At 37.0% G+C, this 24,464-nt stretch overlaps 1 protein-coding gene across 13 annotated transcripts in view; it reads left to right on the top strand.

Moving 5' to 3' along the window:
- The window catches only part of SCAPER (S-phase cyclin A associated protein in the ER), a 495,697-nt gene that overhangs the window by 108,079 nt on the left and 363,154 nt on the right, over window positions 1–24,464 (top strand). For all 13 annotated transcript variants that reach the window (XM_049852841.1, XM_049852843.1, XM_049852837.1 and 10 more), the window contains 2 exons: window positions 6,170–6,330; window positions 24,006–24,268. In XM_049852841.1, coding sequence (XP_049708798.1) covers window positions 6,170–6,330; window positions 24,006–24,268 — 424 coding nt within the window. The remainder of the gene's footprint in view (window positions 1–6,169; window positions 6,331–24,005; window positions 24,269–24,464) is intronic.

Here is a 24,464-nt window from a genome sequence, read left to right on the forward strand (position 1 = left end):
TATAGTTAGTAATCCAAAGATTAAAACCAATGAATGTATTTCTTGCCAAATGATTCATGACATGAACTGTCAATTTCTTTCACAACAAAGATCTAAATATATATATCATACACTCTGTTATTTGGAATTGCTGACATAATTGCATTCACATACATATTTATTACAATTGATTATACAATACAAATAATTAACTTTGTCTATCAAAGCTTGGAGTAGTTAGTCCAGTAATTAATATAAAGGATTTGCAGTTTACGTTGAGGGCATAACCAAATCCGAGAACTTCTTTAAATTTTTAAATTATGTCTTAAAATTATGAATAATAACATATTGGAAAGGTCATAAAATATACTCATGGTAAAAAATAATTATATAACAGCCCCTCACATAATAGTAATAGTAAAAATAAACTCCCTAGTCAAGAAATAGAATGTTGTCAGCACCCCTGAAGCCCTGTGTGTGTTCCTTCTCAATAATCTCCCGTGTGCCCACTAAGGTAACTGATAACTTTTTTGGTACCCATTCGCTTTTCTCTCTAGTTTTTACTGCCTGTGTATATATTCTTCAACAAGATGGTTTAGTTTTGCCTATTTTGAACTTTTTATGAACAAGATAATTCTTTATGTAAGCTTTTTTGTGTGATTTATTTCTCTCATTATTATATATAAAATTTGTTATATATGGCTGTATTTCATTTTCATTTCTGCATAGCATTTCATTTTATGAATATTTATTCATTCAATTGTTGATATATTTTGAAGTGTTTCCAGTTTTTGGCTATTATGAACAGTGTTGCTATGAATATCCTTACGCATGCGTCTAGTACATACGCAAGAGTTTTTGTAGTGTATACAGTTAGGAAGGGGGAGGATTAGGTCATAGGGTTTGTGTCTGTTCAGCTTTACTAAATAACGTCAAACTGTTTTCCTAAGGTTTGTACTAATTTGCCACTTCTACCAGTACAATATATGAGACTATTCATTATCCCACATCCTTGACAGTATTGTCAGATTATTTTTAACAGCTTTGTTGACATACAAGAAGTTGTATATATTTAAAGCATGCAGTGTGATAAGTTTTGACATAATATGCTCTCATGAAACCATCACCACTATCAAATTTGAACACATGTATTACACCCAAAATTTTCTTATAACCCTTTGTAATACCTCCTCACTTCTCCACTCAAGATTCTTACACAACCAGCCCTCATGCTATCACCGATTTGCTTTGTCACTGTACTTCAGTTTGCATTTCTAAGAATTTTATGTAAACGTGATCATAGAGTGTTTATTCTTTTTTTGTCTGGCTTCTTTCACTTAGTGTAATTATTTTGTGATTCATCCATGTTGTAATGTGCATTAATAGTTTCCTTCCTTTTCATTTCTGAGTAGTATTCCATTGTATGGATATACAGCAATTTGTTTATCAGTGGACATTTGGATTGTTTCCACATTTTGACTATTAAACAAATAAAGCTGCTTTGAACATTCATGTACAAGTCTTTGTATAAATATATTTTTTTATTTATCTTGGGCAAATACGTAGGAGTGGAATGGCTGGATCATATGGTAGGTGTATATTTAACTTTGTAAGAAACTGCCAAACTGTTTTCTAAAGTGGCTATTCTGTTTTAGGTTCCCACCAACAGTGTATGAGAGATTTAGTTCCTTCACATCCTCAGCAAACTTGGAATGGCCATTCTTTTTCATTTTAGCCATTCTAATAGATTTGTGGAGTCCTTGAGTGGTTCAAACGGTTAACAGTTCAGCTGCTAACTGAAAGGTTGGAGGTTCAGGTCCACCCAGAGGTACCTCAGAAGAAAGGCCTGCTGATCTACTTCCAAAACACCAGCTATTGAAAACCCTTTGGAGCACAGTTCAACTCTTGACGCACATGGGATCACCATGAGTCCAAATCAATTCGACAGCAACTGGTTCTTGGAAGAAAGGCCTGGCAATTTACTTCCAAAAATTAGCCAATGAAAACCCTATAGATCAGTGATCCATATCAGCCAGTCATGGGGATGGTGCAGGAGTGGGCATTGTTTCATTCTGTTGTGTTTGGGGTTGCTGTGAGTTGGGAGCCTACACACTGGCAGCTAGCAACAGTAGATGTTTAGTGTTATCTCATTGTGGTTTTAATTTGCATTTCCCTACTGATGAATAATGTTGTGTACCTTTTCGTATGCTTCTTTCCTATCCATATATCTTCTTTGGTGTAGTATCTGTTCAAACTTTTTGCCCATTTTTTTAAAACTGGGCTGTTTGTTTTCTTATTGTTGAGTGTTGACAGTTCTTCATATGTTCTGGATACAAGGCATTTATCAGGTATATGATTTGCAAATATTTCCTTTTAGTTTCTGGCTTATCTTTTCATTTTTTAAACATTGTCTTTCAAAAGAGTGGGAGTTTTTTTTTTTTTTTAATTGTGTCTCAGGTGAAAGTTTACAGTGCAAATTAGTTTCGCGTTCAAAATTTTATACACACATTGTCTCGTGACATTGATTGCAAGCACCACAATGTGTCACTGTCCTCCTTTCCACCCGGAGTTCCCCATGGCCATTTGTCCAGCTTTGTTGTCCTTCCTGCCTTCTCATCCATGTTTCTGGACAGGTGTTGCCTATTTGGTATCTATACTTAATTGAACTAAGAGTGAGAAGCACATTCTCGTGTGTGTTATTGTTTGTTTTATAGCCTGTCTGATCTTTAGTTGAAAGGCAGACTTCAGGAGTGGCTTCAGTTCTGAGTCAGCAAGGTGCCCAGGGGCCCTAGTCTGGGGGATTCCTCCAGTCTCTGTCAGACCAGTAAGTCTGGGCTTTTTTTGTGAATTTGGATTTTGTTCTACATTTTTCTCCTGCACTACTCTGGACCTTCTGTTGTGATCCCTGTCAGAATGGTCAGTGGTGGTAGCCAGGCACCATCTAGTTCTTCTGGGCTCAGGCTTGTGGAGGCTGTGGTTTGTATAGTCCATTAGTCCTTTGGATTAATATTTTCCTTGTGTCTTTGATTTTCTTCATTCTCCTTTGCTTCAAATGCGATGGGACCAATCGATGTATCTTAGATGGCAGCTTGCAAGCTTTTAAGACCCCAGATGCTACTCACCAAAGTAGGTTTTGGAACATTTTCTTTATGAACTCTGTTATGCCAGTTGACCTAGTTGTCCCCTGAGACTATGGTCCCTAGCCCTCAGCCCTGGTAAGTTGGTCCCTTAAGATGTTTGGATGTGCCTAGGAAGCTTCTGTGACTTTGCCTTAGTCAAGTTTTTCTGACTTCCCCTATATCGTGTGTTGCCTTTGCGTTCACCAAAGTTAACAACTGTCTACTATCTAGTGAGTGATTTTCCCTCCCCTCCCTTGTAACCATCAGATTGTTTTTATTCTGCATGTAGATGTTTTCTTGGGTTTTTAAAATAGTGGTCTCATACAATATTTGTGATTGACTTATTTCACTCAGCATAATGTCCTCCAGATTCATCTATGTTGTGAGATGTTTCACGTATTCATCATTGTTCTTTATTGTTGCATAGTATTCCGTTGTATGTATGTACCATAATTTGTTTATCCATTCTCCTGTTGATGTGCACTTAGGTTGTTTCTGTCTTTTTGCTATTGTGAATAATGCCACAGTGAACATGGGTGTGCATATGTCTGTTCATGTGATAGCTGTTATATCTTGAGGATATATTCCTATAGTGGGATTGCTGGATTTTATGATGTTTCTATTTCTAGATTTTTAAGAAGATGCCATATAGTTTTCCATAGTGGTTGTACCTTTTTACACTGTCACCAGCAGTGCATAAGAGTTCCTATCTCCCCGCAACCTCTCCAACAGTTACTAGTTTTTGGTTTTTTGATTAGTGCCAGTAATGTGGTGAGATGGTATCTCATTGTAGTTTTGATTTGCATTTCTCTAATGGCTAATGATTGTCAGCATTTCCTCATGTGTCTGTTTGCTGCCTGAATGTCTTCTTTGGTAAAGTGGCTGTTTGTATCCTTCGCCCATTTTTAATTGCATTTTTTTTTGAGGTGTTGACGTATTTTATAGATTTTATAGATTAGACTCTTATTGGATACATTATAGCTAAAAAATTTTTTCCCCACCTGTAGGTTCTCTTTCGGTGAAGTCTTTGGATGAGCATAAGTATTTAATTTTTAGGAGCTCCTAGTTACTTAGTTCATCTTCGGTGTTTGTGCATTGTTAGTTATTGTTCGTACCGTATTTATGCCACGTATTAGGGCACCTAGTGTTGTCCCTATTTTTTCTTCCATGATCTTTATTGTTTTAGGTTTCATGTTTAGGTTGTTGGAGCTTTATAAAGCCCCTTATGGACATCTCAGAGCCCTGGTGGTGCAGTAATTGTTTGGCTGTTTATTAAAAGGTTAGCAATTTGAATTCACCAGCCAGTCCTTGGAAACCCTATGGGGCAGTTCTCCTCCGTCCTATAGGGTCACTATGAGTTGAAATCTACTCACTGGCAGTGGGGGTGGGTTTTTACAGACATGTCATCCTGCAGCTTTTTCTTTTAAGTTTTTTGGTCAGCTTCTTGTTTGTTCCAAATGTTATTGCCACCCAGGCAGCTGCAGTGTTAAACGGTATTCACTAATTGTTTTTGACAAATGCCTCTGGGGAAATTTGTTTTTAAGAGAGAAGTTTGACTCTAATTCTTCAGAGTGAGTCTTAACATTTGATGTATAATAGATGGATCAGTAAGTACTTTGCTAGGTCAGTTCTCTTATCTCTCTGAAAACCTACTCTTTCTTAGATGCTTTTCTTATTTTCCTCTCATGTCACAGTTAATCACTTGTACCTCTTGTTAATGCCGAACCTTGTATATTAGTGTATTACTATTACATTTATAATATGTTGTGATTTTTTTAATGTTTATTTTTCCACTTATGCTATGACCTTCTTTGAGGCAAGATCTTTGTCATGTCTCTATATCCCAAGCAGTTAGCATTGTACCTGGGACTTGGTAAAAGCTCATTGAATGTTTATTCAGTAGAATCAGATTTCTGCTTTCAGATTTCTTTATGGAATTATTGGATAGTTTTGCCTTTGGTAGAGACTTAGTGAATTTCAGAACCATAAAATAATTGGGCCTCAGTGGAGTGGGGGAAGAATGCATAAGCAAACAAAGTATTGTATATTGAATCAACATTTTACAGGGACTTCATTTTGTTGGACTGTGATTCAGAGTATTGTATAGTATGTGGTTTATTTTAACACTGGAAGCATTTAGTGCATGTATGGTAAAAGTTCTTTTACTGATCTCCACCTAACCATGTTGTTGGGTTAACTGACACTCTTCGTTATCATTGTAAAACTGTTTATTACAGCTTGGGCTGTCTTTAATGTATCTCCTCACTTCTCCTTTTGGTTGAGTTATGTCCTTACTCAGAATATGTTGTTTGTTATCAAACTTATTTATGCATATTATCTTCATTTTAACTCATAATTTAAATATTAAATAAACCAGTGAAATGTAAGTGTGAAAAGTGCAAAAGGAACCATTGTTTCTATGAAAACTCAGATAAGTTTTTGGAAAGCTTTGATAAAGGTGAAATATTAAAATAAACCTTCTGTCAAATGAGGAATGAATAGGACAACTGTGAAAGATTGAGGATTGTTTCACAGGTGTCACTAAATTCTCATTCCACTTCAAAGAAACAACAAGGCATTTGTCAACAGGCTTTATGCTTGTCAGGAGCCCTGGTGGCGCTAGTGGTTCGTGTGAGAAATGTACACAAAGGAAAAAGCCTGTTTTAATGTACCTATGTCAACAAATTGGCACATCAACAAACATTCATGTTATTAAAACATAATTTTTAAATGAAAAGGAAAAGCTAAAGGTATATATAATTTTTTAAGATTCTGCACTTAACTGAATTTTTCTTTTTAAAAACACTAATGAGGGCTTCTTCTGTATTATCCTTATTCTTTTCTATTTATTCCCTGTACTTTCTAATGTTATGCTATATAAAATCAATGAAGTATATTTAACTAGGATAAATTTATATTTGCCTTAAATTGCTATGATTATGTGTAACTCTATGTGGCTGTGCACACACACACACACACACACTTCATTTAAAATTCAAGTATATATTAAGTACATATTTAAAATTGCAACTTTCATATATAATTTATTAATACAGTCATTTTCTCCATAGGGGTTCAACTGGCACAGTGGCTGCCCCTCGTCTGGCTCCCACAGGTGTCAGTTGGGCTGATAAGGTAAAGGCTCATCATACAGGCTCTCCTGCTTCTTCAGATATAGCACCTGCTCAGTCTTGCCCACCGATGACAGTACAGAAGAGTTCCCGCAAAAATGGCAAGTGACTTTAAATTAATCTTTTTTTATTGTACATAGATAGATGTAAAGAGAGGTACACATATTACTTTGTTTGAAATTGATCTTATTGGAATTATGTATTTATCTTTTTACATCATCTATGTGATATTAATTTTAAGATCATCTTAAAAGCCGAGCATAACTACTTTCAAGCAGGTGTGAAAGCGTATGGAGATCATTCTGATCTCAGATTTGCCCTGAGTAAGCTTTAAATAGAATGATTTTTTTTTCAGTTTATTTATAAGATTCTTAGAATTCTTTTGACTTAAAAACAAAACAAAGGATTAGACCACTCTCTAGGCAGTATCTTTTAAGTACCATCTTATTACTTTAGTTAGATTTTGGTACTGCAAAATAATGTTCTGTGTTTATCTTTGCTCACACATCTATTGTTTATATGTCTTGGTCATATAGTGCTGCCATAATAGAAATACCACCAGTGGATGGCTTTAACAAGGAGAAATTTATTTTCTCAAAGTTTAGTAGGTTATAAGTCCAAATTCAGGGTGTCGGCTCCAGGCAAAGTCTTTCTCTCTCTGTAGACTCTGGAGGATGGCTTCCCCTGGTGGAGGAGCTTCTCAGGCACAGGGACCCTGTGTCTAAAGGATGTGCTCTGCTCCCGGTGCTGCTTTCTTGGTGGTATGAGGTCCCCAACTCTCTGCTTGCTTCCCTTTCCCTTTATCTCTTGAGATGAAAGGTGGTGCAGGCCACACCCCAGGGAAAATCCCTTTCTATTGGATCGGGGATGTGGCCTGAGCAAGAGTGTTATATCCCACCTTATCCTTTTAACCACAGGTAGAGACTGTAATTTATAACACATAGGAAAATCACAAAATGGAGGACAACCACACATGGCCTAACCAAGTTGACACATATTTTTGGGGAGACACAATTCAGTCCATTACACTATGCTATCATAACTAATTAAGGAGCACAAATAAATAGGAGGGCTATTATTCTAAGGGTCTACCTGGAATAAGTAACTTGTCCCATGAGAATGTCCTTCATAAAATGGTTGTGTATAGAAATCCAGAGAGAATTTTTGCACATATGTAGAGGCTTGGATTTTAGAATGAAATTAGTGCTGATGAGTTTGTGGTACTTCTCAGGAACTTAAGAAAACTGCATTCTTTTATCTACAATGAAAGATCCCATCAGAGCTTTTTGGTTCAAAAAAGTGTTTTATTGGAAATAACGAAGGCATTGCCACCTTTGAATTGTTGATGTGTTTTGTTTTGCCACTTCAGTCTCCGAAAGTTGTACTGATTTATTTTAAATAATATTCCTTACTTCTATTTACTATATGCCCTTGTTTCTTTATGCAGACTTGCTAGTAGAAAACCTCAGTTACTTCTTTCAGGAAGAGGTAGGAAATGTGGGACCACAAAGCTTAGTTTTTGTATCTTGAAAAAGTCTGAGAAATGAGTTATAAAATTTAAATTGCAAAAATCTTAAACATGGTATTACACATCATCATGGTTTTATTTAAAGCAGTACTCTGATTATTCATGAGTGACCCATTTACCTGAGATGAAATGATAAACTTTGGTTACAACTAGGCTTAAAAAATAAAACACTCATTAATGGGAAATTTTGTTTAGTACCACTTTGGTCTTTATTTTCGGAGTTTGAGCAGAGTGTTATGTCACAGTTAGTTATGTATATTTCAAGTAATTTATAGTAATAGTAGCTGTAGCACTGAAGTTGTAGCAGTGTGCTATAAAAATAATTCTAGTTAAAGGTGACATTGAGCACATGTATTTGCTTTGCTCTTTGTCCAAGCCCAACTAAAATGGTATAAATAGATTTAAAATAAGACTTAAGAAAAAAGAGACAGGAGAAGGTATGATATGAACAAATTTTTGGAAACTGGAAAGGAAACAGATTAGTGGTAAGTGACATTTGAGTAAGCAAGTTGAATCCTAAGCTAAAAAAAAGCTAGAAGAGGGGGCAAAATTGAAAAACAATTCAATTTGCTCTACAGAACTCCCTAAAGGTACGAAAATTGGCGGGAGCAGGTACTTTTAGAAGTTAGAATGAAGATGTAGGTGATATGTTAACTATTTAGTTTCCTCCATCCCCTCAACTACTCTGAATAGTAGGATAGCTGCACCTCTCTCGTCTCAGCAGGAGATTAGAGGTTTCCACTCGAGAGAAGGTAAAAAAGATTAGGGATACCAGGCACATTGGATGATGGGAGTACTGTGTTGAAAACAAGAAAACTAAGTGAAAGGCTATCTGTAAAAATAATATTCAGGCCTCCCATTCCCACCCCCACTCTAAGCCCTTTTCCCCCACTGAACTCCCAAGTTTCTAGATCAAGAAAAACCGTACCTTTGAAACCCTGTCCACATCCAGATCTGATACATATCACAAGATAATGGTCTTCAAGGCTGATACTGTGATTGAATGAGAATTTGGCAGTCTTAGGAGGCATGTGCATTATGGAAGTCAGATTACAGACTATGGTAGATTGTCTGCAAAAATAGCTGTCAACACTTTCTTCCATCCCTGTACATGCATGCCATGCCCACTGTCTGTTTCCTCTCCCTTGAATCTTGGCTGGGCCTGTGACTCCATATGGTAAATAGAATGTGACAAAAGTTATGTTTCGTAACTTCCTAGCCTAAGCCTTAAGAGGCCTTGCCGCTTCCATTTTCTCCTTTTTGAAAGCCAGATGCCATGTAAAGAAGCCTGGGCTAGACCATAGAATAGTAAGAGACCATGTGAAGAGTAGGAGGCCATGCAGAGGAGAACCTAGGTATTCTAGCCAGTAGCTGTGTTACCAAGACTTCAGACATGTGAGTGAAGTCATCACAGATACTCTAGCCTTAAATGAACCACCTAATACCGTGTGGAGAAGAGACGGAGCCCCCCACTAAACGCAATTCAAATTCCTGACCCAAAAGAATTGTAAGGAAATAAAATGGTTGCTGGTTTTTTTTTTTTTAATAGACTTTGTTTTTTTAGAGCAGTTTTTTGTTTACAGAGAAGTTGTGTAGAAAGTACATAAGAGTTCCCATGTGTCTTCTCTTTTCCCCCTGCACACTGTTTCTCCTCTTTTTATTACCTTGCATTTGTAGGATCCATTTGTTACAATTGCTGAAACAGTATTATTTATTATTAAATAAAGTTTAGCCTTACATTGGGGTTCCTCTTTGTGTTGTATGGGTTTTGACAAATGCACAATATCATGTATCTAACTTTACAGTATCATACAGAATAGTTTCACTGCCCTGAAAATCCCTTGTGTTCCACCTAGTCATCCCTCTCTTCCCCTGAACTCTTGGCAACCACTGATCTTTTTACTATCTTTATAGTTTTGCCTTTTCCAGAAAGTCATATAATTGGAATCATACAGTATGCAGTTCACTTTGTTCACTTAAACCAAAAACCACTAGCTGTCAAGTCGACTCTTATTCACAGTAACCCTCTTATTCATGTGTGTCAGAGTATAACTGTGCTCCACAGGATTTTCAATGGCTGATTTTTTGGAAGTAGATCACCGGGCCTTTCTTCCAACATGTCTCTGGGTGGACTCAAACTTCTAACTTTCAGTTAGCAACCGAGTATGTTAACTGTTTACACTACTGAGGGACTCCTTTCACTGAGCGATATGTATTTATGGTTCCTCTATATCTTTTCATGACTTGATAGTTCATGTATTTTTATCACTGAATAATACTCTGTTGTATGGGTGCACCACAGTTTTTCTATTCACCTATTGAAGGACATCTTATTTGCTTCCAAATTTTGGCGTTTATGAATAAATAACTGCTATAAACACTCTGTGCAAGTTTTTATGTGGACATATATTTCCGTTTGTTTGGGTAGAAATCAAGGGATGTGGTTGCTGGATTATATGGTAAGCATATGTTTAGCTTTGTATGAAACTGCCAGATTGTCTTCCAAAGTCACTATACCATTGCATCTCATTGTTTTAATTTCCAATTCCCCAGTGACATGATATTGAGCATCTTTTCATACGTTTATATGCCACCTGTATTTATTTATTCTTTGGTGAAGTGTCTGTTCAGATCTTTTGCCCATTTTCAAATTGGGTTGTTTTCTTATTGTTGAGTTTTAAGAGTTCTTTGTATATTTTGGATTGTTGTTGTTAGCTGCCATTAAGTACACTGACTCTGTACAACAGAGCAAAATGTTGCCTGGCCCTGCACCATCTTCATACTTACTGGTATGCTATAGCCCATTGTTGCAGCCACTGTGTCTTCTGAGTGCTTTCCAACCTGGGGGACTCATCTTCTAGCAGTACATCGGACAGTTAGTCATGGTGAAACCTAATGTTACTTAGATTTTCTTCTATGCTTTCTTCTAGAAGTTGTATAGCTTTGTGTCTTATATTTAGGTCTCTGATCTGTTTTCAGCTCATTTTTTTTGAAAGCTGTGGGGCCTGTGTCTAGATCAACTTTTTTGCATGTAGATGTCCAGTTGTTGCAGCACCATTTGTTGAAAGACTTTTTTTTCTCCATCGAATTGCCTTTGCTCCTTTATCAGAGACCATTTGACAATATTCGTGCAACTCTATTTCTGACCTTTATTCTGTTCTGCTAATTGATTTATCCATTCTTTTGTCGGTACCTCACTGGCTCCATCACTGTAGCTTTATAGTAAATGGTTGATAAATTTTGAGCTTGTTATTTAGAAATAGATAATGGGAAATATCCAATATCTGAATAAATATAGTTATGTAAAGAGTTATAGAAAGAGAGAGAAAGGAAGGGAAGAAATCATGAATGAATATTTAAAAATTTCTCTTAATGGAAGGATATAAAATTCTAGACCAAAAGAGCCCATTAAGTGCCTAGTACAATGGATAAAAATAGAGTGACACCAAAACAGTTGGGGAATTTCTGAATAGATAAAGAGAAGGCTCTAAAAGATTACAGAAAGAAAAGTCAGTTTATATACAAATGACCAGGAATCAGAATGGCATCTGCCTTTGCAAAAGTAACACTAGAAGCCACAAGAAAATTGAGCAGTGTCTTAAATATTCTGAAGGAAAATAATTTCTAATCTAAAATTCAGTGTCTAGCCCATTTATCAATTGAGTATGAGAGCAGATTAAAGACATTTTCAAACAGGCGTGGTATCATTTTTTTTTTTTCAATCTGCCATGGACTCAGTCACTACTGGCAGGAACCAACTCAGGAAAGAGTCAAAGATAATCACCTTATGATAGTTAACTGAGGTTCCCAGAATGATAGCTGTGAACCATGCCTAGATGGGAATGGTCACAGTGCTCTGGAAGAGAAAAATTCAAGAAAGTGAATGAAATTCTTAAAATGTCCTGTGTGTTTACGGGAAACCCTGGTGGCATAGTGGTTAAGAGTTTGGCTGCTAACTAAAAGGTTAGAAGTGTGGATCTACCAGATGCTCCTTGGAAACCCTATGGAGTAGTTCTCCTCTGTCCTGTAGGGTCACTGTGAGTTGGAATCAACTCGACAACAATGGGTTTGGTTTTTTTTTTTTCCCCAATGTGTTTACATATAAAGAGAAGTTTTTGAATTTGGGAGAGTTGGGGATTTAATTAATTCTAAGTACAGTAGAAAATATTGAGGTTAAATCATGGAGGGAAAAAAGATAGCAAAATGCAAAGAAGAGCATTAGAGGAATACCTGTAAATGGAGTCCACGAAGGCATAGAGTGAATGGAGCAAGAAAAATATTTGAGGAAGTAATCATTGAGAATATCTCCAAGCCGTTGAAGGACGTCAAGTCTCAAATTGAAGAAGCACTATAAACCCCAAGCAAGTGCAATACAAAACAGGTCCCCCTAGCTATGACATAATAAAAATACAGAAAATCAAAGAAAGAGAAAATCTTTGAAAGTAATCAGAGGAGAAGAAGACACTTTATTTTCAAAGGAGAAAGAATTAACTGATAGCTGACTTCACAACACTAACTATGGAAGCCAGAATACATCGGAATGACATATTTAAGATGGTGAGAAAACAAGTAACTGCAAAGCTAGGATTCTATATCAAGTCAAAATATTTTTCAAAATGAAGATAAGATAAAGATAATTCCACACAAATAAGTATTGAGATAAATTGTCATCAGTAGGCCTTCATTAAAAAGTAGAACAGAGAATTTTTCAGATTTAAGGAAAATTAGCACAGATGGAAACATAGAAATGTATAAAGAAATGAACACTAGACTGTGTAAACATGTTGGTAACACTAAATGAGCATTGACTATGAAATAGTTAATTTTGACTGTATGAAACATAATGATGTTAATGTCTTGCATGGCTTGAAATATATGTAGAATATAAATTTATGACAGTAACCCAAGTAGCAGAAGAGGAGTAAGTAGAGTTTAAATTTTCTGGGGTTCTAGCATTGTATGGGAGGTGATAGAATTTCTGACTTGTATTGTTGTTGTTATTAGGTGCTGTCGAGTTGGTTCCAACTCATAGAGACCCTGTGTACCACAGAACGAAACTCTGCCCAATCCTGTGCTATGCTCATAATCGTTGTTATGCCTGAGCCCATTGCTGCAGCCACTGTGTCAGTCCATCTGTTATATTAAAAAAAAAAAAAAAAAAAAATTTTTTTTTTTTTTTAGGCTGTACTAAATCAAGAACACGTTTATAAACTCCAGGAAACTCTTATAAGACTAAAAGAATATATAACTGGTAACCTAATAGAAAAAAAAAAACCCAAACTTGATGGCAGTGGGTTTGGTTTTTTAATAGGAGGGAAGGAGCTCTGGTGGCGCAGTGGTTAAGAGCTGTGACTGCTAACCAAAAGGTTGCCAGTTCAAATCCATCAGCTGCTCCTTGGAGACCCTTTGGGGCAGTTCTACTCTGTCCTGTAGGGTCTCTATAAATTGAAATCGACTCAACAGCAGTGGGTTTGATAGAAGGGAAAATAGAATAATAAAAATATTTTATAAATCCAAAAGAAGGCAAGAAAGGAGAAGAAGAAACTTGGGACAAATAAAAATCAAATTATAACATGGTAGATAGAAATACAAATATATCAGTGATCAAATATAGTCTAAATATTCAATTAAAAATAGTCTAGCAACACACAAGCTACCACAGTATGACAAACTATATACTGCTTAAGCAATACATCTTAAATACAAAGGTTTGAATGAAAAGGATGGGAAAAAAAGTTCCATGTGTATTCTATTCAAATCAAAGCTGGTATTGCTCTAATATTAGACAAAATAGACGAAGTAGGCATGGAGCATTTTAAAGAAGGAAATTTCTTAATGATTAAAGGTTTAGTTCAACAACAGATAGTCTAAATTTAAGGTAAGTATTTGATAGAGCTGAAAGGAAAAACTGACAAATATACATTTATACTGGGAAAATTCAAGACACCTCTCTTAACAACTGATAGAACAAGTAGCAAAAATCAATAAAAACGTAGATTTTATGAACAAAATTCTGATCAGTGAATTTGACGTATTTGATATATCGTAACAATGATAATACATATTTTTTTCATCATATTTTCTTGCTGTGCTTCAGTGTGGATACTTTTTATTGATATGTCTTCAAGTCCACTAATCCTCTATTCTTCTGTGTCTAAACTGCTGTTAAACCCATCTATTAAATTCTTAATTTCATCTGTATATGTGGCAGTTCTAGAATCTCCATTTGATCGTTAAAAAAATCGATTCCAGGTGTCTATTGGAATTCTTTATCTTTTCTGTATTTTCTTGAATGTAATAATCATAACTACTTTTAAAGTCTATGTCCAAAAAATTAAATATCTGAATTTACAGTGGGTTTGTTACTTAAAAAAAATTTTTCTTTTGTTTTCAGTCATTTGACCCTGTTTTTTCATACACGTCACAATTTTTTATTGGATGTTTAACTCTGTGTTAGAAATTATAGAGGTTCCTCCTAGAAGGATCACTTTTTCTTCTGGCAAACACTTAGAGTACAAGCAGATCACCTTAATCCTGTTAAGGTTTGGTTTGAGGCTTTATTAAAGTGATGTGTTTCAGTTTGTCCTTATTCCTTCTGGGGTCTTAACTGAGGCCTGGGGTGTTTGCCAAGGCCACTCCATTCCTGAGTTCCAATGTTTGTTTCCTGAGCGCTGCTTAGTTGCTACAATATCTGCTTAGCTCATTAGCTTCCTGGCTGCTGCTTTCTTCTGGGTTTCTTGGAATCTTTATCCATATATGCAAAATTCAGGAGTTGTGAATGTGAAACTTCTTAAAGGGAGATTAAATGTAGATTTTTTTGGCTCACTTCCCTGCAGTTCCCTCCTCTCTGAGATTTTTTTTTTGTCCCTTAGTCTCAGTTGCTTTAGATCCCCTGAACTGTTTCTCTTTCCTCGCTTGGCTGAACTGCTGGTTTCTGCACAGTGAATTGGTGAAAGGTCCTCAGGGAAAAAGCCAGGATAAATATGGATCTCCCCTTTTTGTCTTTCCCTTTTCTCAAGAATTGTAGTTCATCAGATCTTGCCTGCATGGTTACTTTCCAGTGCCTTTAAACAATTGATTTATATATTTTGTCTAGCTTTTATAGTTGTTTTTGTTAAGAGGAGGGTTAATTTTGAAAAACTACATTGCCATGGCCAGAAATATAAGCCCACATACATATTTAAGCAAACAGGGAACATTTACTAGAAGTGACATGTGCTGGGCCATTAAACAAGGCTAAATAAATTTTGGAGGATTGAAATCATTCTTTCTCTAATCACAGTGGCATTAAATTAGAAATCAATTACAAAAAGATAGCCATAAAAAATTTCCAAATTTTTGAAAATTTGAAATATACTTCTAAATAACCCATAAGTCAGAGAAGAAATCACAATGAAAGTTAGAAAATATGAATTGAATACAAATGAAAACAGAGCATTCAAAAAATTGTGGGATTAAGCTAAAGCTACACTTTGAGGAAAACTTCTAGCCTCAAATGCACATATTAGAAAAGAAGAAAATCTAAAATCCATGATATGTCCATCTTAAGAAGCTAGAAAAGAATACCAAGTTGAACCTAAGGAACATAGAAGGAAGGAGAATATATAGGTGAGAGTAGAGAAAATCAACAAAGCCAAAGATAGTTCTTCAAAAGACTGTTGAAGTTAGTAAATCTCTAGAAATACTGATAAGATAAAGAAAAGAGAAGGCCTAATACCAGGAATGAAATAGGAAATATTGCTAGAAATCCCACAGATACTAAAAAGATAATGAAAGGTTATTGTTAACAATGTTATTAAGAGAAATGGACAAATCCCTTGAAAAATACAACTTAACAAAAGTTCAGCCAGGCGAGGGAACCAGAACAGTTCAGGGGAGCTAAAGCAACTGGGACTGAGGGATAACCGAAAGACTTAGAAAATTTGAAACATTCTGTAAATATTTTTAAAAAGTGATCTATGGCTTAAAATCTTTCCCCCAAGAAAATTCCAGGCCAAGATGAGTTTACTAGTGAGTTCTTCCATATATTTAAGGTAAAATTAAGATTAGCTTTATAGAAACTTCCAGAGAATTAAAAAAAGTGAGAACTCTCTTTCCTTTACAAAGAACTTGATTTGGACTTTGTCTTTGGTTCCTGAAAAATAGCCCTTGGAATTCTCTAGCAGTAGAGGTGCCTCATTCATGTAAAACCTATAGATAGCACTTGAGAATGTGTGCAGATGAGTGGGGGCTATATAGACCCCACCCAGTCAGCTAACCTCAGGAAGGGAAAATGGCATAATCTAATCATACGTATTCAATGATTCAATCCATCATGACTGTGGACTGAGACCCCAATCAGGACTATGGAATGAAGTCAATAAAATACTTCAAACTCAGAAGTATCAGAGGCTTCCTGGATTGGAGACAATAAATACACAGGTCCAGGAGTGGGGTGCACATCCCTGAGGACAATGGAAGTCTTCCACAGATACCCGTCCCAGAACTTGCCTGGTGTGTCTCTTCGTTTGTATCCTTTCTGATTATATTAAATGGGTAACTGTAAGTATAGATACTTTCCGTGGATTCTGTGAGCCAGTTCAGTGGATTAACGAACCTCAGGGGCAATGAGAGCTGGCAGGAGTGGTGTCTGCCAATTTGGCAGTCTGAAGAACAGAGTCTTTCTAACTTGTGTGCTCTGACTTAGCTCAGGGTGGCTGGGTCAGAGAAAGGCTGCACAGGCAGTAGATCTGAAGGACAGAATCTTTCTAACTTGTGTGCTCTGACTTAGCTCAGGGTGGCTGGGTCAGAGAAAGGCTGCATGGGCAGTAGATCCGAAGGACGAGGTCCTTCTAACTTGTGTGTTCTGACCTGGCTTGGGGTGGCTAGGATCAGAGAAGGGCTGCATGGGCAGTAGACATCTGCAGCCAGAGCTCCAAACCAGCTGTGGGCGGCTGGAGGTTGGAGAGAGTATGCCCCTAGGGCAGCTGGTGACAAGGACAAAGAAGTTAGTTCTGGATCTGTTTCCAGGTAGAAATTAGATTCATGCTGATCCTTACCATGCAGTTAGCAATACAGGTGAGATTTGCCCACTGTGCCCCTAGCTTGTTAGCGTACCTCCCCCTGCTTATTTCATGATGCTGGCATGACCTTAATATTAAAACCTAACAAGGAAATTGCAATAAAGTAGAATGTTATCTCTTAAATGTTGATCTTAAAAATATTAAATCAGCAATAAAAATGATAATACATCACAATCAGGTTGGGATCATTCAAGGTTCTCTTGAGTTATTAGCTGAATTGACTTGAATTTTTTTAGGGTTGCTGTCAGTTGGAATTATCTCGATGGCAGTAGATTTTTTTTTTTTTTTCTCGGTTTAGTAATGACATTTGTAAATTAAAAAAAATGTTCTGGAGGGTAAAAATCAAAATATGAAATATAATTTTGTCCTTTGTGTTCTTCTTAAGATTATCATAGTATTTAGATTGACAATTTAATTGTATGATTTGCTGTCCTCAACAAATATTTTTTATTATGGGAATAATTTTTCAACATAGTTTTCACTGAAGGTACGTTAAAAATATTCTTTGTCCATAACTAACTTCTAAGAAACCTAAGTTATAGTTTCTGCTTCTTTTTTGACTTGCTTCAGTTATTATTTTGATTTTTTTTCTTATGTGATAGTGTTTGCGTTGGCCATCTCATTGGGTAGTGGAGTAGGTCCAAGTTTTAAGCAGTATTTCTTTCTATAAGAAGGCTTTCAAAAAAGAGTGTTTTTCTTTCCTTTTGAAAAAGTAGAGTGCTTAATCATAGTGCTCCTAAGGGTGAGCCAGCTAAATCAACTGGAAACTAAAATTTTCTGTTAAACTTTCTCAATTTTAAAATTTAGTTATTATTATTACCTTTTTTGTATGTGTGGTTTTTTTAAGTGTTATTTTTATGAATTTTCTCTTAACCGACATTTTATGTGTAATATTTAAAGGATAATAAAGTAGGAATATATAAAATTATGTACTCAGCTTCTAAAAAGTTAAACATGGAGGAAAACTGAACGTTGACTGGATATTATATGATGTTAAGGCATTATCATTAGTTTTGTTTTCCTTCCTAATGGTATGGTGGTTGTATTTTTAAAAAAATTCCTATCTTTTAAGGATATGTACTGAAGAATTTACAGGTGAAATGGTATGATGTCTAGTATTTGCTTTAAAATATTTCCAGAAAAACAATGGGGAAGGGGAAATAGATGACATGAGAGTGGCAGAATGTTGATAATTGTTGGAGCTAGGTGATGATGGGAGCATGGAGTTCTATTTTGTGTATTTGAAAAATTGTCATACTAGTTAAAAAAAATTAAACATACTATCCCCTTAGAGATTTCAAAGTCCACATTGGTCAGGTAAAAGATTACAGGTATTTTCTAATAGTCTTTACTTAAAATAAATATAAAATATATGAGCATATCAAAAACCCAAATGCTTTGCTGCTGAGTAGATTCTGACTCATAGTGACCCTGTAGGACACAGTAGAACTTCTTCATAGGGTTTCTAAAGAGCGGCTGGTAGATTCAAACCGCAGACTTTTTGGTAAGCAGCCCAGCTCTTAACCACTGTGCCACCAGGGCACTATATGACCATAGCCATTATGTTTTTTAAAATAGCATAATCAGTTTGATTTGAATTGTGGTGTTGGCGAAGAATGTTGAATATACCATGGACTGCCAAAGGAATGAACACATCTGTTTTGGAAGAAGTACAACCAGAATGCTGCTTAGAAGCAAGGATTGTGAGACTGCATCTTACGTACTTTGGCCATGTTGTCAGGAGAGATCGGTCCCTGGAGAAGAACATCATGCTTGGTAAAGTATAGGGTCAGTGGAAAAGAGGAAGACCCTCAACAAGATGGATTGACACAGTGGCTGCAGCAGTGGGCTCAAGCATGGCGCAGGACTGGGCAGTGTTTTGTTCTGTGGTACACAGGGTTGCTATGAGTCAGAACCAACTCAACAGCACCTAACAACAACAGCAACAACATAGATTTGCCTATTCTACAAATTTCATAAAAATGGAATCACATGATACATGGTCTTTTGTGATTGACTTCTTCAACTTAGTGTAATATTTTTAAGCTTTATCTGTGTTGTAGCATGTTTCAGTAATTCATTTCTTTTTATTGCCAAATAGTCCATTGTATAGATATACCACATTTTATTTATCTGTTAATCAGTTGAGGGACATTTGGTTGGTTTACATATTGATCGTGTGTCTTGTAACCTCGATGGGCTCATTTACCAGTTCAAATATATTTTTAGTGGATTCCTTAGAATTTTTTTATGTATAACGCCATGTCATCTGTGAATAAAGATAGTTTCACTTTTTCCTTTCCCATATGAATGACTTTTATTTCTTTTTCTTGCCTAATTGCCCTGACTGCAACCTCTAATATAATACTGACTAGAAGTGGTCAGAGCGAAAATTCTTGTTGTCTTCCAGATCTTAGTGGGAAGGCATGGCGCGTTTCACCATTAAGTATGATGTTAGTTAGCTCTTTGTTTTTCATAGATGTTATAATGGTTAGTTTTATGCGTCAGGTTGACGAGACTGTCGTACCCAGTTTGTTCAAACACTAGTTTAGATGTTGCTATGAAGGTATTACATGTGATTAACATTTACATCAGTTGACTTTAAGTAAAAAAAGGATTACCTCCTTAACGTGGTTGGGCCTTATTCAACTAGTTGAAGGCCTTAAGAGCAAAAACTGAAGTTTCCTGAAGGAGGAAGATTCTACCTCAAGACTTACATAGATAACCAGCTGGAGTTTTCAGATTTAAGACTGCCAGAGTTTCTAACCTGTTGCCCGACCTATGGATTTTGTACTTACCAGCCTCCACAATCACTTGAATCAATTCCATAAAGTCAGTCAATCAGTCAGTCTCTTTCTACACACCCACACATGAACCCACCCACCCCACACACTTTATTGGTTCTATTTTTCTGGAGAGCCCTAATACAGATTTTGGTACTAAAGGCGGAGAGTTGCTGTAATAAATACCTAAGAGTATAGAAGTGGCTTTGAGATTGGGTAATGGGTGGAGGCTGGGAAAGTTTTGAGGTGTGTGTTAGTAAAAGGCTAGGTTGCCTTAAAGAGGCTGTTGGTAGAATTATGGGTATTAAAGGCAATTCAGTGAGGACTCAGAAAGAAATGAGGAGAGCTGTAGAGAAAGCTTCTGCTGTTGTGAACAGAAGGGTGCTAGAAATTCGGACCTTAAATTTGCTTCTGGAGAGGCCTTAAAAGGAAATGATGAACATGTTATTGTACCCTGGAGGAAAGGCAATTCTTGTTGTAAAGCAGCAAAGAACTTGACTGAATTATGTTCAAATGTTTGTGGAAAGTATAACTTGTAAATGATGAACTTGGATATTTGCCCATTAAAAATACCCTTGCCTTTGAGTCTATTCCAGCTCATAGTGATCCTGTATTGGATATTTAGCTGAGGAGATTTCTAAGCAAAATTTAGAAGGTGCAGCCTGGCTTCTTCTTGCTGCTTATAGGAAAATGCAAGGGGAAAGTGATAAATTGAGGAATGAACTGTACAAAAAGGAACCAGAATTTGAAGATTTGGTAAATTCTCAGTCTATTGATAGTCTAAAAATTAAGAAAGTGTTCTGGTGAGAACAACAACAGTGTGGCTGGACAACTGTTTGCCAACAAGATTAGGTCTGTGACTTAGGGGCCCAGTCATCCATCCCAACAGAAATGCTGCCAGTTTAGACTGAAGGGGATGAAATCTCTATGGATTGAAATGAAGGAAAACTTTGTGACTCCTGGGATTTGATGGTCAGGAAATGGGCCTATGTAACTGACTACAAACAGCTGTTGTCCTTCAAGAAAAAGAAAGGATGATTCCCAGAGCGATTCATAGGCCAGCAAAGCTGCTGGCATGGGTCTGGAGGGGTGGGGACTCCATGTCCTTGGTTCCAGGGTGTGAGGCTATCCACCCTCCCTTCCTGGCCCAGGACGGGAGGCATATAGCACTGCTGCCCAGGTCAGAGGGGACAGGGCTGCTACTCGGCTGGCCCTGGAGGACAGAGGATTATTTTCAAGCCTTGAAATCTAGTGAATTGTGCTGGGTTTCAGATGTGTTTGTGACCCTTGACCCCTTTTTTTTGTCTTCAATTTCTGCCTTTTGGAATGGGAATGTCTGTCCTATGCCTGTTTTGCCATTGTTTTTGGAAGCAGATAACTTGTATTCTAGGTTTGTCTTGATGCTAATTTTCCTGTACCTGCTAGTGTTCCTGGGGTGGAGGTTTCTGCAGCTCCTGTGTGGGATATATGGGAGGCAATAAGGAAACTCAGGGAACTCACTGCTGTGCTATTCAAGTCCCAGGGTCGATAGGGAGTCTGCCTTCTTTCTGTGTCTCAGAATCTTCCTATGGTTGTTTGTTGTGTTTTGTCCAGTGGACTCAGAGAGGGAGATGAGGCTACTCCACCTAGGCCAGAACTGGAAGTCTTCATATTGATTTTGGAAGACTACAATTAACTAGTAAAATTTGACATTGTGGCTATATACATCACTATATAAAAATATACACCAAGATGTGACATTTTGAAACATTTTAGAAGATAAATTTATTTTGTGCTTTTTTGCTGTGTGTCTTTGGACGTGGACCCTTAGTTTCTCTGTATGTCTGGTGAAATGTTGGACTAGGTCCTATAGAATTTCTTCAATTAATATTCTGTAATTTTATGATCATTGAAATAGTTTGTTTAAGGCAAGTTATATTTTTAGAACTGAGATAGAGGAAAGACATTGGATTTCAGAGTTAGGATTCTGAAAGATGGCAAGGCAGTTTTACGTAACCATTTGGTGCATATATTACCAGAGCCAGTTTGTCTGGATTTACTTCTTGGCTTTATTTTTACTAGTAAGGTTTGTGATAGTTTCCTCATCTATAATATGATAGTGTTGGCACCTAGTATACACTATAGCTATTGCCATCGAGTTGATTCTGACTCACAGCAGCCCTATAGGATAGAGTAGAACTGTCCTGTACATACGGTTTCCAAGGCTGTAAATCTTTTTCTTTTTTAATTTTTATTGTGCTTTAAGTGAAAGTTTACAAATCAAGTCAGCCTTTCATACAAAGCCTTAAATACACCTTGCTATATGCTCCTAGTTGCTCTCCCTCTAATGAGACAGCACACTCCTTCTCTCCACCCTGTATTTCTGTGTCCATTCAGCCAGCTTCTGTCCCCCTTGGCTTTCACATCTCCCTGCCAGATAGGAGCTGCACACATAGCCTCATATGTCTGCTTGATCCAAGAAGCTCATTCCTCACCAGCATCATTTTCTGTCTTATATTTCAGTCCAATCCCTGTCTGAAGAGTTGGCTTTGGGAATGGTTTCTGTCTTGGGCTAACAGAAGGTCTGGGGACCATGACCTCTGGCGTCTTTCTAGTCTCAGTCAGACCATTAACTCTGGTCTTTTTATGAGAATTTGAGGTCTGCATCCCACTGCTCTCCTCCTTCAGGGATTCTTCATTGCGTACCCTGTCATGGCAGTCATTGGTTGTAGCCAGGCACCATCTAGTTCTTCTGGTCTCAGGCTGATGTAGTCTCTGATTCACGTGGCCCATGCTGACCCTTAGGCTCGTACTTACCTTGTGTCTCTTGTGTTCTTCATTATTCTTTGCTCCAGGTGGGTTGAGACCAATTGATGCATCTTAGATGGCCACTTGCTAGCGTTTAAGACCCCAGATGCCACTACCCAAGATGGGATGCAGAATGTTTTCTTAACAGGTTTTATTATGCCACTTGTCCTAGATGTCCCCTGAAACCATGGTCTCCAAACCCCCACCCCGCTACACTGGTCTTCAAAGCATTTGGTTTATTCAGGAGACTTCTTTACTTTTGGTTTAGTCCAGTTGTGCTGCCCTCTCCTGTATTGCGTGTTGTCCTTCCCTTCACCTAAATTAGTCCTTGTCTACTATCTAATTAGTGAATCCTCCTCTTCCTCCCTCCCTCCTCCCCTTCTTATAACCATCAAAAAATATTTTCTTCTCTGTTTAAACTATTTCTTGAGTTCTTATAATAGTGGTCTCATACAATAGCTGTCCTTCTGCAACTAATTTCACTCAGCATAATGCCTTCCAGATTCCTGTATGTTATGAAATGTCTCACAGATTCACCGTTGTTTTTTATGGATTGGTAGTATTCCATTGTGTGAATATACCATAATGTATTTATCCATTTATCTGTTGATGGGCACCTTGGTTGCTTCCATCTTTTTGCTATTGTAAACAGTGCTGCACTGAATATGGGTGTGCATATATCTGTTTGTGTGTCGGCTCTTACTTCTCTAGGATATATTCCAAGGAGTGAGATTGCTGAATCATGTGGTAGTTCTATCTCCAGCAATTTAAGGAAGCGCCAAATCGATTTCCGAAGTGGTTGTACCATTTTACATTCCCACCAGCAGTGTCTAAGTGTTCAGTCTCTCCACAACCTCTCCAACAGTTATTATTTTGTGTGTTTTGGCTTAATGCCAGCCTCGTTGGAGTGAGATGGAATCTCATTGTAGTCTTGATTTGCATTTCTCTAATGGCTAATGATCCTGAGCATTTCCTCACGTATCTGTTAGCTACCTGAATATCTTCTTTTGTGAAATGTCTGTTCATATCCTTTGCCCATTTTTTAATTGGGTTATTTGTCTTTTTGTTGTTGAGTTTTTGCAGTAACATGTAGATTTTAGAGGTCAAGGGCTGTAAATCTTTACAGGAGCAGACTGCCACGTCTTTCTCCCGAGAGCAGCTAGTGGGTTCAAACTGCCTACCTTTCAGTTTGAAGTTGAGCACTTAACCACTGTGTCACCAGGGCTCCTGTACACACTATATAAACCTTAATTATTATACTGTTATTACTTACCAGGAGCCCTAGTGGCATAGTGGTTAAGAGCTTGGCTGCTAACCAGGTGGTCGGTTGTTTGGATCTACCAGATGTTCCTTGGGTCAGTTCTACTCTGTCTTATAGAATCGCTATGAGTTGGAATTGACTCAATGGCAATGGTTTTTTTTTTTTTTTAACATGGTAATTATAGGAATCAGAGATAATATATATAATATAGCTTGCACAAACACGACTGATTAGTGCCATGTTTGTATATTATATTTAATAGGAATTAAAGTAGAAGATGGTTTTCTTTGATGGATTTCAGAAAATTTTCATCTTCTAAAGAAATCTTGATTCCCTCCCGCCCCCAATTGCATAGAACGGAAAGATGCTGAAGGATGGGAGACTGTTCAGAGAGGAAGGCCTGTTCGTTCACGATCGACAGCAGTGATGCCAAAAGTTTCATTAGCAACAGAAGCTTTAATGTCCAAGGATGACAGTGATAAAGAAAATGTACGTCTTTTATCTGATGAAAGCATACAGGAAGGTGAATTTGTTGGAGATGGACCTCCTAATACTGTCGAGTCTCGGCCCAAAGACTCTTTACACTCTTGTGAGCATCCTCTTGCTGAAAGAACCCAGGTAGGTAGTACCCTTTGAAAATAACTCCTTTTACTGCCCTTTTAAAAAAGGTGTGTGTGTTTGCCGAAATGCCATATTTTTTGTCTTTGTTTTCAGCTTTTTATTTTGAAAAATTTTAAATCTACAGAAAAGTTGCAAGGATAGAATGAGCCTGCATATACCCTTCATCTAGATTCAGCAGTTGTTAACATTTTGC

The sequence above is a fragment of the Elephas maximus genome, chromosome 13, assembly GCF_024166365.1.
Source record: "Elephas maximus indicus isolate mEleMax1 chromosome 13, mEleMax1 primary haplotype, whole genome shotgun sequence".
Taxonomy (NCBI): Eukaryota; Metazoa; Chordata; class Mammalia; order Proboscidea; family Elephantidae; genus Elephas; species Elephas maximus.